At 46.2% G+C, this 20,699-nt stretch overlaps 1 protein-coding gene across 2 annotated transcripts; it reads right to left on the bottom strand.

The window, feature by feature from the left end:
* Positions 1-160: 160 nt before the first annotated feature.
* On the bottom strand, positions 161-19,829 carry LOC146567651 (uncharacterized). 2 transcript variants are annotated; one of them, XM_085287649.1, is made up of 5 exons: positions 19,624-19,829; positions 19,151-19,336; positions 2,616-2,904; positions 2,417-2,476; positions 161-2,343 (listed from the first exon to the last, which is right to left on the bottom strand). In XM_085287649.1, the coding sequence occupies exon 5, from the start codon at positions 2,306-2,308 to the stop codon at positions 1,106-1,108; it is 1,203 nt and encodes a 400-aa protein (XP_085143775.1). In that variant the 5' UTR covers positions 2,309-2,343; positions 2,417-2,476; positions 2,616-2,904; positions 19,151-19,336; positions 19,624-19,829; the 3' UTR covers positions 161-1,105. The 2 variants fall into 2 exon arrangements, with proteins under 2 accessions (XP_085143775.1, XP_085143774.1); XM_085287648.1 differs by lacking the exons at positions 2,417-2,476; positions 2,616-2,904.
* Positions 19,830-20,699: the final 870 nt, after the last annotated feature.

The following is a 20,699-nucleotide window of genomic DNA, read 5'->3' as shown; positions in this document are numbered from 1 at the left end:
GAGCATGCATCTAGATATTACCCACAATTACTTAGGTACACGGGAACAAAGGGACAGCAAGTCAGTTTCTTACAGAGGAAGAAATAAACAAATAATTATACTGCAATTAATTTTAAGCAGTGTGTAATTATTCAGAAAAAAAAACCTGAAAGATACGTCACATCTTTCTACATTTTATTTTTCATATGATTCAGTTAATCTTTTACATCCTGCCTGGATAAAATGACGAAAATATATGACTTACAATAAAAATATTTTTACTGCAACATAACAAAATATGAAGGTTTGTGTCTTCATGGAGCAAAACACACTCACATCCTGTAAGAAAACAGACCACTGAAAACATTAAATATATTCTTACCCACGTGTAATTTTCCACATACTGCCTGTTTAAAATGACACAAATTTATGAATTTACTTTTTTTTACTGTAACATTAAAAATTGCAGGAACGGTTGTGAGCTGCTGGAGCAAAACAGACTCACACAATATTGTAAGACAATAGAGCCCATTTAAAACACATTTCCTGTGAGTTACAACAGAAGTGGCGCAGCACTGACACTGATAATTACCTCACGATGAACAGCCAAATAAACAGTAACAGGTCTGACAGTTTGACCCAGAAGGTGAACTCTTCTGACATTTTGCTTTTCTTGTGATCAGATGATGGGAGTAATGTTTGCTCTGCATGCTGTTTGTGGACACAGCCAGTGAAGTTAAACTCGCTAAACTTGTGTTGGGATAACTAACTCCATAAGCTAAGATTTTGTAATCGCGGCTCGATCACTTCACAACATTCATGATCTTCTCTTAAACTCTTTTTCTTTCCATCCTGTCTTGCAGCTCTATTGTCATCATCCTTTCCTGAGTATTGCCCTCTCTTTGAAAAAGGAAGAAGGGGCTCAGAATTGATGTAATCCTGCCCCCACCTTCAACCCAAGTATGTGTGGTAGTCACTGCTACCACACAAACATGTCCTGAACCACGCTCACATACTTCTCTGTCACTTCTGACTTCATCATGCAGTACCACAGTGCCTCTTTTTGCACCCTTTCATGTTTTCACTAGATCTACAAAGACAGTGAAGCTCTGACTTTCTCAGGAAATTAAAGCTGAATTCTGTGAAGCCTGATCTCAAGCTTTTTAAGTTTGACGCAGCATCCAGAAGAACTTTTGTTCAGAACCCCCGTTTCTCCCACTGTGTTCAAATGAACCCTGTCAGGGTAATGTCCCATTGGTCTGCCACTTTTCTCACAGGAGGACACTTTGTGGGTCTTTTGATGGCTCAATAGACTTTTGTAATGGATGAAAGCCTTTCCACAGTCACCACATACAAATGATTTAACTCCAGAGTGGGTGCGCTGATGTGATTTTAAGCAAGTCATACGAGTAAAAGCTTTTCCACAGTCACCACATACAAATGATTTAACTCCAGAGTGGGTGCGCTGATGTGATTTTAAGCCAGTCATGTGAGTAAAAGCCTTTCCACAGTCACCACATACAAATGATTTAACTCCAGAGTGGATGAGCTGATGCATTTTTAACCTACTAATCCCAGTAAAAGAATTTCCACACAGATCACAGACAAATGATTTACCTCCAACATGGATCATATAATGTCTGTTAAAGTGAGTTTTTAGAGTAAAAGACTTTCCACACTGATCACAGCTGAATGGTTTCACACCGGTGTGGATCAGCTGATGTCTTTTTAAGCTGGCTCTATGAGTAAAGGTCTTCCCACATTGATCACAGCTGAATGGTTTCACCCCTGTGTGGATCAGCTGATGTGATTTTAAGTGACCAATCTGAGTAAAAGACTTTCCACACAGATCACAGCTGAAAGCTTTAACTTCAGTGTGGATGACCTGATGTAATTTTAAGCTCCATCTATGAGTAAAGGTCTTCCCACATTGATCACAGCTGAATGGTTTCACCCCTGTGTGGATCAGCTGATGTGCTTTTAAGTGACCAATCTGAGTAAAAGACTTTCCACACTGATCACAGCTGAATGGTTTCACACCGGTGTGGATCAGCTGATGTGATTTTAAGTTGCATCTTAGAGTAAAGGTCTTTCCACACTGATCACAGCTGAATGGTTTCACACCGGTGTGGATCAGCTGATGTGATTTTAAGCTACCAATCAGAGTAAAGGTCTTTCCACACTGGTCACAGCTCAAGCTTCTCTCCTCCCCGTTGGCGCGCTTGCGTCTTCTGGGCTGCTTCATAGCAGGAAAAGTCTTTTCCACAGGGATCGCCGCTGGCTCATCTTTACTTTCTGGTGCTGGATGTTTTTGGTTGATGTCATCCATGTGCTGAGGTTTCGGCCTGCTTTCACTTCTTTCTCCTGTAATGACAAAGAACCCAAACAGTGACATCAGGTCTATACCTTCAGCTCATCCACAAGTGCCCCCTCTTACCTCACAAAGATAAACAGTTTCACCATCTGCCAAACGTCTCAGGTGCCTGGGGACGCTATGCTGTGGTAAACATTCGAAGTGAGCTCATTTTGGGGATAAAAGTAGTAAAAGTTCAAGATTGTGAATAAAATTTTGGCTTGTGTGACTTCAAAGTTTTTTAGTTTTTACTTTGTTCAAATTTGAAGAACATCACACTTACAATGTGCAGTTCAGGTTGTATGTGTGAGAGCTGTACAACCAAATCCACACTGACTCAGATTTCCCTCTGATTAACCACGAGGGTGACACACAGTTATCAAAGTCTGCAGACACTGTCAGCTGCAATCAACACCTTTGTGGCGGAGGTGTGGTCCGGGGCGCGGCTGCAGGGGAGGAGTGGTGCAGTGAGCTCGACGGGGCGGTGCTGGTAAGAACAGCTGATGGCGATTTTGGACTGATGGTGGTTTTCCTTCCCTTTATATAGTGAGGCGGAGAGGAGTGGAGGAGCGCTAAGGGAAAAGAGACACACATCAGCTGGGATCGAGAGCTGTCAGTCTGTGCGTCATATTGTCTGCTGTGTAAATATCAATAAATGTGGTTCTTGGCAATACGGATCTGCGTGTGTGTGTGCTTGGGCCTGGTATACTCCACAAGTGGTGCCGAAACCCAGGAGCCTGCCGGTGTGGGGATGTCCGACCCGCAGGCTGCGCCGCCCGCCCAGCCTTTGCAGTATTTGGCGCAGATGCTGGCGGAGATGGCAAAGATGAGCCACGACCAGGCACGACCCGCCGAAGCCCCCACCGCTGTCGGTGGCGGTGCCCCGGATGGGGGACGGGGACGACCCCCAGGTTTTTCTGGAGACTTTTCATGCCACGGCGGAGGCCTGCCAGTGGCCGCAGGCGGAGTGGGCTCCGCGTTTGCTGCCTCTGTTGTCAGGGGAGGCTCGGACGGCGGCCCTGGGTCTGCCACCGGCTTCGAGGGGCAGCTTCCAGGACGTGAGCCGGGCGGTGGTGGACAGGTTGGGGCTCACCGCTGAAGATCATCGCCGGCGATTCCGGGCCTGTCGGCTGGCCGTGGCGGATCGGCCGTTTGCTTGGGCCCGGAAGCTGCATGACGCGGCCGTAGGCTGGCTGCAGCCGGGATCGTCAGAAGGCGAGACGCTGCTGGTGGGCAAAGTGGTGCTGGAGCAGTTTGTGGAGGGGCTGCCTGCAGAGACGGCGAGATGGGTCAGGTGCCACCGTCCCGCGAGTCTGGAGGTGGCCCTACTAATCCTTTTGCTGCGTTTGTGCCTTCCCAGGGACCGGACCTAAGCAGCGCTGCCCCTGAGCCACGGAGAGCAGCACAGACGCCGGGGCAGGAGTGCTGGAAGTGCGAGAGCCGGGACACCTGAGGAGGGACTGTCCTCTGATGGAGGTGGGGCAGGTGTTCCGCGTTGCCGGTGCTCCAGCGCCCTCTCCCGGTCCGGGAGGGACATACAGCATTCCGGTAAGGACTCGAGGGGGTATACGCCATGCTTTGGTGGACACAGGCTGCACGCAGACCCTCATGCACCAAAGTTTGGTTCGCCCCGGGGCATTGCTGGAGGCAGAATGGGTGGAGGTGAGGTGTGTGCATGGTGATGTTCACAGGTATCCCATAGTGCCGCTGTTATTGAAGTATAAGGGTAAAACGCATAGAATAACGGCTGCGGTTAGCCCGCGCCTGTCGCATCCCCTAATTCTGGGCACAAATTGGCCGGGGTTTTGTCATCTGTTGGGACAGTACGCGGGGGTGCGGTCACGACCGCTAGTAGCATGTAGTGTCTGCGCGGCGCTCAGTGATGACGCGGGGTTGTCCGACACTGACTCTGGGGAGGGGGAGACGGCGAGTCCTTCACAGGTAGTCCCGCCGGCTCCGGAAGTTCCCCCCACGGGTGATTTCCCACTGGAGCAGTCTCGTGACGATACCCTACACTCAGCCTTTGACCAAGTGATTGAGATTGATGGTCACGTGGTGCGCCCTGAAGCCGTGCGGACCTACCCGCGCTTCATTTTGTCGAAAGATGGGTTATACCGAGTGAGTCGTGACGCTCGCACGGAGGTGATGCACACCCAGCTGTTGGTGCCGCAGGGCCGCCGGGAAACGATTTTCCAGGCGGCTCATTATAACCCCATGGCAGGGCATATGGGATACGAAAAAACTCTGGAGCGAATAACGGCCCGATTTTATTGGCCGGGCATCCGAGCGGATGTGCGCCGCTGGTGCGCGTCCTGCCCGGACTGCCAACTTGTTAATCTGCCGGCCATACCAAAAGCGCCTTTGCGTTCGCTTCCACTCATAGAGGTCCCGTTCGAGCGCATTGGCATGGACCTCATCGGGCCGTTTCACCGGAGTGCACGCGGCTACCGCTTTGTGTTAGTCCTGGTGGATTATGCAACGCGGTACCCGGAAGCAGTCCCGCTGCGCACCATCTCTGCAAAGAGTGTGGCGCAGGCACTGTTTCAGGTCATCTCCCGAGTCGGAATCCCGAAAGAGATACTGACTGACCAGGGCACGTCGTTTATGTCTCGTACACTGCGGGAACTATACGAATTACTGGGCATTAAATCTATTCGGACCAGCGTCTACCACCCTCAGACGGACGGGCTGGTGGAGCGGCTGAATAAGACCTTAAAGTCCATGATTCGTAAGTTCATTAACGAGGATGAATGCAATTGGGATCACTGGCTAGACCCTCTGTTATTCGCAGTGCGGGAGGTGCCCCAGGCCTCTACGGGATTTTCTCCCTTTGAACTGCTGTTCGGCAGGAGGCCACGTGGGGTGCTCGACCTGATTAAAGAAAGCTGGGAGGACGGTCCGAGCCCCGCCAAGAATGAGATTCAGTACGTGTTAGACCTGAGAGCAAAACTCCACACTTTGGGGAGGTTGTCACGGGAGAATTTGCTCCAGGCTCAGCAGCGTCAGCAACGCCTGTATGACAGAGGGGCTAGACTTAGGCAATTTTCACCGGGAGACAAAGTGCTTGTATTACTCCCTTCTTCCAGCTCGAAGTTGCTCGCCAAGTGGCAAGGACCCTTTGTGGTCACACGGCGAGTCGGGGACGTTGACTTAGAGCTGGGCGATAGAACGATAACGATATGTATCGCGATATAACTTTTACTCGATAGAGAAATTAAGCTATCGCGATAGACCTCGCCGCTCTTGTCCTCTTAAAAAAAAAAAAAAAGGTCAGCCAATCCAAATTAAGTAGCACAGGGCCGAACCAATCACAGCCGCAGCGTCACGTCGCGTGACTTGTTACTTACAGCACACGTGCCAAGCCGCACGTGTGTTTGTTTGGGAAGCAGCCAGCGGGTAATGGAGCCAGCGCGTAATGGAGGAAATGAGTGTGCCAACTAGAAAAGTCAACCGAGCGTGACCAAAGAGAAAACAGATGATGGTTCCAATGCCGGAGAGATTGTCGAACGGAAGAGCCATAGAAGTTCCGTAGTGTGAAGGTATTTCGGCTATTTCAAGTGTGACAAAAAACAGAGTAGCGTGCACTGTAAATTGTGCCGAAAGCAAGTCTGGAAATACAATAAACTGGTGCATGCGTCACACTATTGTCTGCTGTGTAAATATCAATAAAAGTGGTCCTTGGTAATACGGATCTGCGTGTGTGTGTGTGTGCGCTTGGGCCTGGTATACTCCACAACCTTTTATTATAATGCACAGGTGATGTTGTGGATAGGTGTAGCTTTGGGTCACGTGGTGCCGGTAATAGTAATAGTGATTGCTATATCACCTGTTCACATCCCGAGGGAATTTTTGTGAATGAGTGGGTGATGGAGGAAGTCGACCATTGCTGACCGCTCAAGCTTAGAATGTTTTTTTGATCACTGTTTTTCTACAGATTTTAAGGATTTGATAACAAACAAAGAAGTTTTTAATCTGGAACTTTGACATACGTTTTGAACTGCGGGTGCGTCAACATTATTCCCCTATTCAGCTGCTCGGCAACTCAAAGGCTTGACAGTCGCCAATATTTGTCAGCAAAAACGTGCGACGGCAATGGAGCCTCCCGCAATCAGCGCTGAATAAACGCCGACGCGAGCCCACACGCCATCGCCACTACACCCATAAAATCGGCTAGTCTGACAGATAAGGAGAAGACGACAGTGGTATGTAAACTGTGTTATTGTGCTGCGTGTTGTTTGTTTGAACGCAGTTTGGATTCTGACCATACGAAGATGTTTTCGTGACACGCCCACCGCTACGTTTGCTGTTGGATTTGGTGTGTGTGTGTGTGCTGTGGCTCTGCAGGCGTTCAACTGAGTTTGAAGGAATCGCTGTTGCCTTTGTTTTGGATTTTGGCATGCTGCTTATGTTGAATGCTTAAAATGACTGGATCGCAGGCTGCATCTGTTGTTGGAAAAACTGAAAAGGATAAAAGATTAATTTCCCTCACTGAGAAAGCTCTTGCAAACAAAATTGAAACCATCCAAACAGATCGGAAAAGGCATGTAAGCAAAATAAAAAGTGTTATTATGGCACTTAAAGAGCTAATGAAAGGTGATAAAAATCATTCACAAGTCAAAAAACAGTTTGATGAGTTAACACACCTGTTTAAGGATGCCAGTGCATTGCATGAATCTTTACTTTCTCTAATCTCATTTGATGAGAAAGATAAACAAAATACATGGTTCTCAAGCATCGCTAAATACAATAAAGGGTTTATGGAGGATGTTAAGATATGGCTTTCTGAAACGTTCGGGGAGGCCATCATCTGACAAAGCACAGTCACAGGAAACTTCCCTGGGAGGAGAAGTGGAGGTGCGAGAACACATTGGAAAATCAAGATGGCGGCGCGCACGGGTGCAGCTCTCCAGTTTGGTGCTCATTTTTACTTTTAATGTGGATATTTTTTAATGTTTGCAACGCCGCCATCTCTTACAGTCGCCAGAACCTAATTGACCTAGGTTTTAAATATAGTTTGTCTGTTTCTGGCGACTATCAGCGAACACAAAACATCCTGGAGGAGATAGCGAGACCGCCGGGGTCACCGTGGATGGTCTGCCCGCCCAGCAAGCGTAGAAGGCGACGGAGGGAAAGAAAGAAGAGGGGATGCCGGTCGGGCTCAGACGCTAGGCTACGCAAACATCCACACCGGCCAGCACTTCCGAGCCTTTTCCTATCGAACGCCAGATCCATCACCCACAAATTGGAGCTACAGATAGCCACCACGAGCTTTGCACGTAACTGCAGCATTATTCTTATTACGGAGACGTGGCTTCACCCGCTGATTCCCGACGCTGCAGTCGAGTTAGCAGGCCGCACGCTACACCGGCATGACAGAAACAGCAACTCAGGTAAAAGCAGAGGAGGGGGGCTATGTGTTTACGTGCATAACGAGTGGTGTTGTAACAGCAGGATCATTCACACACACTGCTCTCCTGATTTGGAGGTTCTGGCAGTCTCGTACAGACCTTTTTACATCCCGAGGGAGTTTAGAGTAGTCATTGTGATAGCTGTTTATATACCGCCGGATGCTAACGTTAGCACGGCTCTTTGCCTCTTGCTCTACACCATAAACAAACAACAGCTTGCCCACCCCGATGGGGTTTTTATTGTCGCCGGCGACTTTAACAAAGCGTGCCTAAAGACTGTGCTTCCTAAATTTGCCCAGTTTGTGGACTTTGCTACGAGAGGAGAACCCACTTTGGACCATGTCTATAGAGATTGACAGACCACGTGACTTTCGCGCATTGCAAAACAATCCAAGTACCGCATCAAATGCAAGCATTTGCAGCACCGCAAAACGTTCATTCTTCGGTTCCAATAAATTCTTGCTTTTTCTTTGCCCCCCAAAAAGGTATGTACAAAACGAAGGAGAACAATCCCGGTCCGTACAAAGACAGACTTGATGAAAAGTCAAAGAAAAGATACGAGGAAAAAAATCAAACCAGTGAAAGGGTTAGACCCTTACGAGCACACAGAGGGACAAAATACGTTAGCATGCTGCCCAACTTTCACCATGCTCATATTTATAATTATACGGTTCTTGGAGTGAGTGCATACACTCGTGAAGTTTAGTACCGTATTTTCACGACCATAAGGCGCACTGTGCTAAAAGGCGCAGTCTCAGTTATGTGTGCCCTTACTGTATTTAACACACACATAAGGCGCACTGGACCATAGGGCGCATACAAGTACCGTATGCGTATTTAAAAATAAAGCGGGAGCAAACCTGAATTCGGTACCTTACTCACATTTCTATTGCCGGTAATCGTCATCATCAACAACACACAAGCATACAAGTGTGCGTATTTAAAAATAAAGCAGGAGCAAAACTGAGTTTGGTACTCACATTTTTATCATCAATCAAACCCATCGAAGTCCTCATCCTCTGTGTCTGAATTGAACTGCTGCGCTAAATCTCCATCAAACATGCCAGGTTCACTGTCTTCACTGTCAGAGTCACTTTCCGTGCCGTGCGGCTCCTCGGAAACGATGCCGGCTTTTGCGAAAGCTCGAACAACAGTGCCAGCAGACATGTTAGCCCAAGCATCTACAATCCATTGGCAAATTGTGGCGTAACTTGCCCGGCGCCGCCTTCCACTCTTAGTGAAACTGCGTGGAAAAAACCACCTGGTCTCCTTACATACACCTCCCTCAGCCAGTCTTTCATCATTTCCTCATCCATCCAGCCCTTTTCATTTGCCTTAATGATGATTCCTGCTGGAAACTTCTCTTTAGGCAAAGTCTTTCGCTTAAAAATCACCATAGGCGGCAGTTTCTGTCCATTAGCATGGCAGCCAAGCACAACAGTAAAAGAAGACTTTTCATACCCGTTGTGCGTATCGCTACCGTGCTGGTCCCCTTCTTCTCCACAGTGTGACTCACCGGGATGTCAAAAGTGAGCGGGACCTCGTCCATGTTTGTGATGTGGCTGGGCTGGAAGTTTTTGTCGCCGATGTGTTTGCTGCAGTAGGAGCGGAAGATGGCCAGCTTTTCCTTATAATCCGCTGGAAGTTGCTGCGCTACCGTAGTTCTGGTCCGGATGGAAAAATGGCACCGTTTCATAAAACGAAAGCACCAAGACGGACCTCCTTGGAAATGTTCAATGTTCATCTCTTCAGCTAGTGAAACTGCTTTTAGCCGAATGGTGACCGTCGAAACGCTTCTCCCGCTCGCTCTTTGCTCGATGATCCAACGCTCAAGTCTTTCCTCCAACTCGGGCCACCTCGCCTTATGTCCGCGGAAACTCAGCTGCGTTTTCTTGACCTGCCGGATCTTGTTTTCCAGCTTCCTCCATTTGCGAACCATCGATTCGTTAATCTTAAATTCTCTCGCCGCTGCTCGATTTCCATGTTCCTCCGCGTAGCTGATTGCCTTCAGTTTAAACTGTGCTTCGTAAGCGTGTCTCTTTGCCATTTTCAGGGTTGTTAAAACAACGATGTCCTGCATAATGCACATACCTGTTCTTTTATACAGGTATGTGCGATTGTCCCGGTATATACGATCAACGCCCACACTTCACCCTTTAACGTTCTCATGGTGTTCTCTACTACGTCCTCCTTACAACACACAGGGCGCATTGCGCTATAGGGCGCGCCGCACTTTTTGAAGAAAATCTAAGACTTTTAAGTGCGCCTTATGGTCGTGAAAATACGGTAACTTCAGGTCACTGCAACAAGCCCAGGTACAGTTTACCGACGGATGGGTGCAGGACCTTGAAATGCACCGTGTAGAACGAAAGACCATCGTACGTATCATAAGTTTACCAGTCTTACAAATAGTCTTCATAAATACACATTCGTTAACAGTTTATTAATAGGACCTTTGAGCTCAACAATAATTAATTAGTAGTGGAAATAATTTCTGGTACGCATCACAGAAATGTAGCAGTGACAAATATTGTATGCTGTAATCGTACTGGGCAATTAGTGATACAAAACAACTGTTTTATCCTGTGAATAAAAGTATATGTTTTTGTCAATGTACCATGGTAATAACAGAAGCGAAACGCAATATTGTGTCAGGACAATTCACTATTTATGCACAATAAACAAAGGAGCATAGCGCGATAATTTCTGTTCAGCGCCAGACTTGCTTGTAACCTATATCACTAATTATGTTAAGAAAAATGACGCATTAACTACAACAGCAGACTGACCTTTGTGGAAATGCTTGGAGCAGACTAACCTGTGAGCTGGAGTGTTCTGGGACGTTATATTTGGTCTTTGAATGGCTGCAATCCAGTCGCCTCTTTGTTACTTCGGAAACATGGCTCGAACAATTTCTCTTCAACGACGTAATCCGATAACAACCGATCTCTTTACCCGTCGGCTTCCCGTGGCTGTCATGCGACCGGCTATTGCAGTTAATAATACAACAGCTTCTTGCCATTTTTTGTGTTTCTTTTTATCGCTGTATAACCGATTTCAATTGAAAGCCTGCGTGCGCTAGTACCTCTTGCCACGAGTTCCCAGAATTCTTTACGGTTTTACCCCTGAATGACGTCACATTTTCAATCTCTATTCAAACATCAGGCATGCTTTCAGAGCGACACCCCTCCCCCACCTGGCTGGATCTGACCACCTCTGCATGTCCCTCACCCCCACCTACACCCCCCTGCTGAGAAAAATAAAGCCCCAGACAAAGACAATAAAAACCTGGCCTGAAGGAGCCCTTTCTCAACTGCAGGACTGCTTCTCAACAACTGTATGGGATTTATTCTGCAGCCACAACCTCCAGGAGTACACGGACACTGTACTCTCGTACATCAGGAACTGTGTTGACAATGTCACCGTCAACAAAAGGGTCAGGGTGTTTCCAAATCAAAAACCCTGGATGAATAGCAAAGTGCAATCCCTCCTAAAAAGCCGCAACACTGCCTTCAAGTCAGGGGACAGGGCTGCATATAGGGCGGCCAGGGCAGACAGGAGTAGAGGAATCAGAAAAGCTAAGGCTGCCTATAGGAGGAGGATTGAAGATCACTTTGCTGACAACGACCCCAGAAAAATGTGGCAGGGGATCAATCACATTACCAACTACAGAAGCAATAACCAGGCGACATCTAGGACTGATGCCTCGCTGGCTGAGGATCTAAACCGTTTCTTCGCCCGCTTTGAGACGACCAGGCCCCCAGCTGCCACACCACTTCCACCCGCCCCCAGCACTGGCACACTAACACTCAGGGAGCATCAAGTGAGGTGTGTTCTAAGGTCAGTGAATCCCAGGAAGGCGGCAGGTCCTGATGGAATACATGGAAAGGTTCTCAGAGCATGTGCTGACGAACTGACCGGAGTCTTCACTAAAATCTTCAACCTTTCCTTGTCATCAAACACCATCCCGCCCTGCCTCAAAACCTCCACCATCATCCCCATCGCCAAGAAGACAGCTGTGGCCAGCCCAAATGACTACAGGCCTGTTACACTTATGCCTGTAGTGATGAAGTGCTTTGAGAGACTGGTCTGTCAGCACATCAGGGCCAGTCTGCCTCCCACTCTGGACCCCCACCAATTTGCCTAGAGGACAAATCGATCCACCGAGGACGCTATCACCATAGCGCTCCACACTGCGCTGAGTCACCTGGAGCACAGAGGAAGCTATGTGAGAATGCTCTTCCTGGACTTCAGCTCAGCATTCAATCATATCATCCCGGAGATCCTGGTCCAGAAACTGTCTCACCTGGGACTCTCCACCCCCATCTGCCTCTGGATCAAGGACTTCCTGACAAATAGACCACAGTCTGTCAGACTCGGCCCCCACCAGCACCATCACACTCAGCACCGGGTCTCCACAAGGATGTGTTTTGAGTCCCCTCTTGTTTATGCTCTACACATCCGACTGCTCCCCTACCCATCTCTCAAACACCATCATAAAGTTCGCGGATGACACCACTGTGCTTGGACTCATCTCAAGGGGGGATGAGTCGGACTACAGAGATGAGGTCAACAGACTGACTAAGTGGTGTTCAGTTAACAACCTCCAACTGAACACCACGAAAACTAAAGAACTTATCTTGGACTTCAGGAAGGACAGAGCAGACCCGGCCCCACTCTACATCCACGGGAACTGTGTGGAGAGGGTACACTCCATGAGGTTTCTGGGCGTGCACATCTCTGATGACCTCTCCTGGACTGCAAATACCACAGCGGTGGTTAAAAAGGCCCAGCAGCGTCTCCACTATCTGAAAGTGCTCAGGAGGAACAACCTGGAGGAGAGGCTGCTGGTGACATTTTACAGAGCCACCATAGAGAGCGTCCTAACGTACGGCATAACATCATGGTATGCAGGATGCTCAGCTGCGGACAGGAAAGTACTGCAGAGGGTCATCAACACAGCCCAGAAGATCACTGGCTGCTCTCTGCCCAGCCTGGAGGTCACTGCAAACTCTCGCTACCTCAGCAGAGCTGGCAATATCATCAAGGATCACTCTCACCCCAGCAACCAACTGTTTGAACTATTACCGTCAGGCCGACGGTACAGGTCACATAAAACCAGGACAAACAGATTCAGGGATAGCTTCTTTCCCAGAGCTATCACCGTAGTAAATAAGCACAAAAACAATTGAACCTTAGCTATTCCATACAGTCACTGTCATTACATTATGCTGCTATTCATGCTGTCATTATATTAATGCTGCTATCCTGTATATATTGTACATACTATTGTTTGAGTACTTACGATTGGTTTTTTTTTCGTACTTTTTATATTTTACATTTATATTTATTATTGAAACTTGCACCAAGGGAGTGGCACTCCAATTTTGTTGTACTCTGTATAATGACAATAAAGGCTATTCTATTCTATTCTGAAAAGAACCTCAATCATCTCTTAATCCCCAGAATGATGTTAATGATAAAGTGTCGCCATCCGACAGTGTGTCAAATAAAGGCAGTAGGTCAAGCTCAAGAGTATCATCTACTTCATCTGCACGTCTCAGGGCAGAAGCTGAAATGGCCGCCTTGCTCGCACATCAACATGTGCTGAAAGAAAAACACTCTCTTGAAGAACAAGAGGAACTGAGGAGAAAGAACAACTTCAGCTTGAAGCAGATATAGCTGCAACTGTTGCAAAGGTGAACGTGCTAAGAACTGGATCCACTATGCGGAGCGTCACTTCACGGAAATCTAATGGAATGGAATCATATTTTAAAACAAAGGGAAAACGGCCTTGAAATTCTTAATGCGGATGCAGAGACTTTTGTTCCACAGACGCTTACAAAAGGAAATGCAATCACTGGGAATGCAGAGCTTCAAGTAAAAACAGTGCAACAGAATATGAAAAGGGAAAGGCCTGCACCAGCTCTTATGGGCCTTCTGACGCTTTTGGATCAATTCCACCTTTGCCTAAGCCACAAGCTGCTCATCCAGTAGCCAATGAAAATCTGTTGTCCATTATGGAAAAACAAAATGAATTAACTTGTATGTTGGTCTATCAGCAAAGTCTTTCTTCACTGCCCAAAAGGGAGATTCAAACCTTTGATGGTGACCCTTTACATTTTCAGGCTTTTATGCGCTCGTTTGAACAGGTCATAGAAGCAAAGACTGGCGATGCTGGCGACTGCCTGCATTATCTTGCAAAGTACACCAAGGGGCAGCCCAATGAACTTGTTAAAAGCTGTCAACATATGTCTGGAAGTGCTGGATATGTAAAGGCAAAGACTCTGCTGTATGAGCACTTTGGGAATGGACATGTGATTGCATCTGCTTGTTTGAACAAAGTTCACTCATGGTCACTGATTAGATCGGAAGATGGAAAAACTCTTCAGGCATATTGTTTGTTCTTACGTGGATGCTGCAATGCAATGGAAGAGATTAATGATCTCTCTGAATTAAATACACCTGCCAATATGCTTGCTGTGATTAGAAGACTGCCATATAAGTTAAAAGACAAATGGCGAACAGTACCATGTGACATTCAGGAGAGGCAACATCGCAGAGCCGCATTCATTGACATTGTTTCCTTCCTTGAGCGTCAAGTTAAAATTGCAACAGATCCTGTCTTTGGAAATCTATGTGACATTCCAGCAACACATCTAACAGCCAAGGGCAGCAATGGAGGGAAACGTTCTCCACATCTAAGAGCTAAAGGAAGTAGCTTTGCCACAACAGTCTCTGATGTTGAGAGACAGAATCAAACAGGGGCTCAAGATCGTCACAGCACTGTGAAGGCTTGTTTTTTTCTGCAAAGGCAGACACACACTGGAGTCATGTGCTCTGCTTGATAAGAAACCTCATAATAAGAAGATTTCTTTTCTTAAAAAGAATAGCATCTGTTTTGGCTGTTTGTATACTGGGCACATAAACAAAGAATGCAGAAAACGCCTTTCATGTAAAATCTGTGGTCTCTGACATGCAAGTATACTCCATATCCACCACAAAGAGAAGAATGAAGTCAAACCTAATAATGAGGCAGATAACATTCCTGTTACGATCCAGACTAGTGGTCTTACTGGGGCCGGTGAACAGGACTGTAAGCTTGCCATTGTGCCAGTTAAAGTAAAATCAAAGAGAGGTCAAAGAATAGTGGAAACGTATGCCTTTCTGGACCAAGGGAGTTCAGCATCCTTTTGTACAGTGGGTCTTATGGACAAGCTGAATTTTTCTGGGAGGAGGACAAAGATTCTCCTGCGCACCATGGGACAGGAGAAAGTGGTGGACAGTTTCATTGTACCTGAACTTGAAGTTGCTGGATTGGACAGTGACATGTACTGTGATATGCCTAACCTCTTCACTCAGCATAAAATGCCTGTAGATATTGGTAACATCCCAAATCAACAGGACCTGGATGACTGGCCACATTTGAAGCATGTTCATTTGCCAGAAATTAAGGCCAATGTGGAGCTTTTGATTGGCATGAATATGCCCAGAGCTCTAGAACCTTTGGAGGTCATCCGGAGTGTAGGTGATGGACCTTTTGCCATTAGGACTGTGCTTGGCTGGACAGTGAATGGGCCACTTAATCGAGAATGCTGTGGAAGGCCAGGATGTTTGGCAACAGTTACTGCCAACAGAGTTTCTGCTGTCAACCTGGACAAGCTATGGAAACAGCAGTTCAAGATGGACTTTCCAGAGAGCAGCGATGATGAACAGATGGGGCTGTCAAAGGAAGACTTGAAGTTCCTGGAATTGGCCAGCAAGTCGGTGACTTTGGGGGATTGGCACTACAGCATTGCCCTGCCACTGAAAGACCGAGACATAAGAATGCCTGACAACCGTGCAATCGCTGAGCAACGAGCCTTAGGTTTGAAGAAAAGGTTAATCAGAGATAAAGACTTTCACAAAGACTACACTGCCTTCATGACAGATCTCATATCTAAAGGATATGCAAAGAGAGTGCCAGTCGCAGAATTAGAGCGCAGTGATTGGAAGCTTTGGTATATCCCTCACCATGGGGTTTACCATCCTACCAAGGGGAAGATGTGGGTCGTCTTTGACTGTGCAGCATCATTCCAGGGTGTCTCTCTTAATGCGCAGCTCCTGAGTGGTCCTGACTTAACAAACTGTTTGGTTGGCGTACTGACGAGGTTCAGAAAAGAGCCTATTGTTTTGATGTCTGACATCGAGGCTATGTTTCACCAGGTGCATGTGCCAGAGGAAGATGCTGACCTTTTGAGGTTTCTTTGGTGGCCCGGTGGTGATTACAATCAGAGCATGCAGGAGTACAGGATGGGTGTTCATTTGTTTGGGGCAACGTCCTCTCTGAGCTTTGCTAACTACGCCCTGCGGAAATGCGCAGAGGACAACAAAGCATACTTCAGCCAGCAGGTGACTGACACCATTCTGTATAGTTTTTATGTGGATGACTGCCTTGCTTCAATATGCTCTGAAGAAGAAGCCATCAATCTTTACTCAGACCTCAGAGACATTTGCACCAAGGGTGGTTTCCACTTAACAAAGTGGATCAGCAATAGCCGCAGCGTTTTGGCAGTTATACCTGAGGAGGAAAGAGCAAATGAAGTTAAGGACCTAGACCTGGATTGTGACCTTTTACCTATTGAGCGGGCATTGGGAGTGAAGTGGTGCCTGCAGTCAGATGCATATAAGTTCTGCATATCCATCCCAAACAGACCATTGACTGGGAGAGCGATCCTATCCACAGTAAGCTCCTTCTATGACCCTCTGGGGTTCCTTGCTCCTGTTATCTTCACAGCCAAGAGAATCCTTCAAGATCTGTGCCAGAGGGGGATAGGATGGGATGATGCTATACCATCAGCAGTTGCTCAAGAGTGGAAAAGCTGGGTAGAAGAATTGCATCTGTTGAACAACATCAGCACGGGACGATGTTTAAAACCTTCTGATTTTGGACAGACGACCACTGCTCAGTTGCACCACTTTGCAGATGCGAGTGAGTGAGAAGGGCTATGGGGCCGTTACCTACCTGTTGCTGTACAACAGTCGCTCACAGATGCACAGTTCCTTCATAATGGGAAAATCCAGGGTGGCACCTTTAAAACCAGTCACAATCCCTCGCATGGAATTGACGGCAGCAGTGGTAGCAGTTTGCATGGATAGAATGTGGAGGAGGGAGTTGAGACTACCTCTCCTAAACTGTCTTTTGGACGGACAGCACCGCAGTGTTGAAATATATAAACAATGAGACTTCCAGGTTCCGTGTTTTTGTGGCGAACAGAGTGTCAGAAATCCTCAAGGCTTCTAGTGCCTCCCAATGGAGGTATGTGAACACCACACATAACCCTGCGGACCTTGCCTCCAGAGGTATGAAGGCAGAGACCTTTTTACGTGACACTGAATGGATATCTGGTCCTGCATTTCTTACACAGCCAGAGAACAATTGGCCTGTGAACCCAGAAAACTTGCAAGAACTTCCACATGAAGATCCTGAAGTTAAGGTGTCTGCTGCCATCGAGGTCTTACAAGCACACGATGATGATCATCCTCTGACCCTTTTAATCCATCGTGCCTCATACTGGACTCGTCTCATCAGGGTGATGGGTTGGATTTTGAGGTTCAAGACATTGGACGAGGAAGGGCTCCAAACTGCTCTTTGTGAAGTGGAGTCAATCCTCAACAGTAGACCCATTACGCTGGAATCCACTGATCCAAATTATTTGGAAGCATTAACACCAAACCATCTCCTTCTCAAGTCCAACCCGTCTTTACCACCTGGCCTGTTCCGCCTGTTCTACGCACGTAAACGATGGAGGCAAGTTCAATATATATCTGACCTGTTTTGGAACAGATGGACTAAAGAGTACTTGCCACAACTTCAGCAGCGCCAGAAATGGGGAAGGATTAAATGCAACTTTGTTCCTGGAGATGTGGTCCTTATAGTGGATGATTCTGCACCTCGTGGTTCATGGATCATTGGGAGAGTCACCGGAGCTGCACCAGATGAAAAGGGGCTTGTGCGTCAGGTCTGGATTAAGACCCCAACCAGCCATGTGTGCAGACCCGTCACAAAGATATGCCTTCTTCAGGAGGCCTCTGACCCATGACATTTTTGACACAGAGTGACATAACTAACTTTGAATTGACTTTAATGTTATGAGATGTACATCACAGACTGACTATATTTAGGCTAAGTGCTGGTAACCTCTGGCCTATGAATGACTGACCGTGTGCAGACAGAAGAAAAGAAGAGAAGAAATGAGAAAATAACTTTGGTGGACTTTTGAGTATGTTACGTTGTCTCACTGGGTGTCTGTGATGTGATGAAGTGTGTCTGTGATGTGATGAAGTGTGTGTTGTGAGTTATGGTGTTGGATGTGTAATTATTACTGTAAGAATGTAATAATTAGGGGCTGGAATGTTATGGATAGGCGTAGCTTTGGGTCACGTGGTGCCGGTAATAGTGATTGCTATATCACCTGTTCACATCCCGAGGGAATTTTTGTGAATGAGTGGGTGATGGGAGAAGTCGACTTTTGCTGACCGCTCAAGCTTAGAATGTTTTTTGATCACTGTTTTTCTACGGATTTTAAGGATTTGATAACAAATAAAGAAGCTTGCAATCTGGAACTTTGACATACGTTTTGAACTGCGGGCGCGTCAACATTATTCCCCTATTCAGCTGCTCGGCAACTCAAAGGCTTGACAGGCGCCAATAGGTGAGTTATAATGCATCTCCACTAGAAGATGGTCCCCTGTTATCTACTTTTTCACAGGCAAGCGTGGGTGAGAGTCTACAGCATTCTACCCCCCAAGGACACGTAGTCTAATGCCTTTATTTTTCATGACCATGTCCACTTAATACTGCACTATATGGTTATATGGCATTTTAGTTAATATACAGCATAGAATTGAGGCACTTCAAATATTTTCATCTCAACACCTCCTCCCTGGAGATAAGGAGTCTCACTATCTGCCTAATGTCTCATGGTGCCTGGGAGTGTCAGTCCAACTCACTCACAATACCCATCTGTGTGTGGAATAACATATTTGATGTTTTCCTATATGTAGAACAAAGTCGCACAAAATGTACTATAGATATTACTAAAGTGATATTGTCAAAACATATGCTCAACACATAAAATAAAGAAATGTCCATCACAAGAGTTAGCAGCTTACACAAGAACAGAAAGAATATGAAAGAGAAGTGGAAAAGGAAAACAGAGGATTATTAACGAAGTCATGATCACTCCACAGACATCACCTTCATATGAAGAGAAACAAAGAGTGTAACTCAAATGATAAAACATTAAGTTCCTGAGGCAGACAAACAGAGAGGCTAAACAGAAGGCAGAAATCAAACCAAAGTGAGCTAAGAGAGAGAGACCCTGTAGAAAATGAAGTTAAGCAACCAGTGTAGTTATAACTGACTTACTCTGGATCTCCTCTCAGACTCAGGAGGGGGCGAGCGGGCCGGCTTTGTAGTTGGAGTCGGACCAGCAGAGACAATGGGCTCACTGACCTCCACTCCCCAAGTCAGTCACCACGAGGACAAGTTCTTTGTTTAGAGATGATTTAATCCAAGCTCACCAACAACATCATTCAGCTGTCCTCGTCAGAACTAATGAAATAAAAGCAGTTACATTTAGAAACGTCAGTTTACTAAACATAAAAATATTGCTCTATTAGCCTCGCTCACATGTTCTGTAAAGATTAAATGACTTAAATCATCACGTGGTTTACAAAAACACATTGTTAATCTCAGCAAATAAGTGTGCATCCAGAAATAACTGTTTTATCTCGTTTGACATGGAAACTTAAAATTACAAAGAGACACTGAACGCACCTTCCTACCAGCTGTAACCTAGCAGGAGAACGTGCGTTCGTCTTCGCAGCTGCAATACATACCTGACAAAAAGCCGTTCATCAATTAGATTTAACACGACGCTTCTCCACAATACTTTGATGCGGGTTCTTCAAAAAGTGCCCTTTTTTTTTTTTTTTTTTTAAACGGCGGAAAGACACAGCAAAGAGCACAGTACGCACAACCCTTCGTCTTCGTCTTCTCCCCTACTTCTTCTTCTTCTTCTTCTGCTTCTTCTTCTTAAATTCTATTGGCGGTTTGCAAACAATAAAATGGTGCGTTACCGCCACCAACTGGTATGGAGTGTCGACCCTCAAACCCTCCCCAAATGTTTACTCTCTTTTAAAAACTGGAATAAAGCCTGATAATTAGTGATGTGTCCTGTGTGTCGAAGCTTCGATACCTGTGTCGGGTAATCTCGGCGAGTTTTCGCGCCAGATTCAGTTCAGTTCAGTTCATTTTTATTTCAAACATTTCAAACATGTGCCTTCACGATCATTACAAAATATCATTCCATTATTTGTTTGAAAAGGAGTAGGCAGAAGTATTTACTTATTTGTCCCTACCCCCTCAAGTTCAATAAATTTATTCGAAATAAAATGGGCAGCAAAACACAGCTGATTTCCCCATCAGTGTTGTTGAACAGATTACGTACGTGTTACATAGTTACTTGAGCATTTATTGTTCGATGGAACCAGCAAGGAAGAGATTTTTTTTATCTCATCTCTTCAAATAAAGTATGCACACAGTACTAAATATCACGAATGATTAGTACCACAATATAAATAAACAACACCACATATCCTATAATCTGATTTCTGTCTTTTAGTTTTTTAAAAAGTGAAGCGCCACACACTAGTTTGTGTCATTATCCAGATGTACATAAGCATGATTACACAGTTACTAGGGGTGGGTTTTGATTATCGATTAAAATCGATTCTTGGATAACGTCATATCGATTCATTAAAATCCTGAATCATTTTTTTATATAAATGTATTTTGCCCGAAATGCCAGAATCTCAGGTTAAACCTCACAAAATTTCAACAACCACCAAACAGCTAAAGCAGTAAATGAGAGCAGGAACACGGATTCTGCACAAAGACATAAACACAAAGCACG

This window comes from Mchenga conophoros, linkage group LG9 (genome assembly GCF_057382185.1).
Source record: "Mchenga conophoros isolate Kocher_MC1m ecotype Shallow Benthic linkage group LG9, M_conophoros_male_GT1.1, whole genome shotgun sequence".
NCBI lineage: Eukaryota > Metazoa > Chordata > Actinopteri > Cichliformes > Cichlidae > Mchenga > Mchenga conophoros.
The sequence above is the reverse complement of the archived record's forward strand: the minus strand, read 5'-3'. Positions and strand labels throughout refer to the sequence as shown.

Excerpts from the sequence above, each read along its gene's own strand:
- LOC146567651 (XM_085287649.1), bottom strand. The coding sequence starts at position 2,308 with ATGGATGACATCAACCAAAAACATCCAGCACCAGAAAGTAAAGATGAG.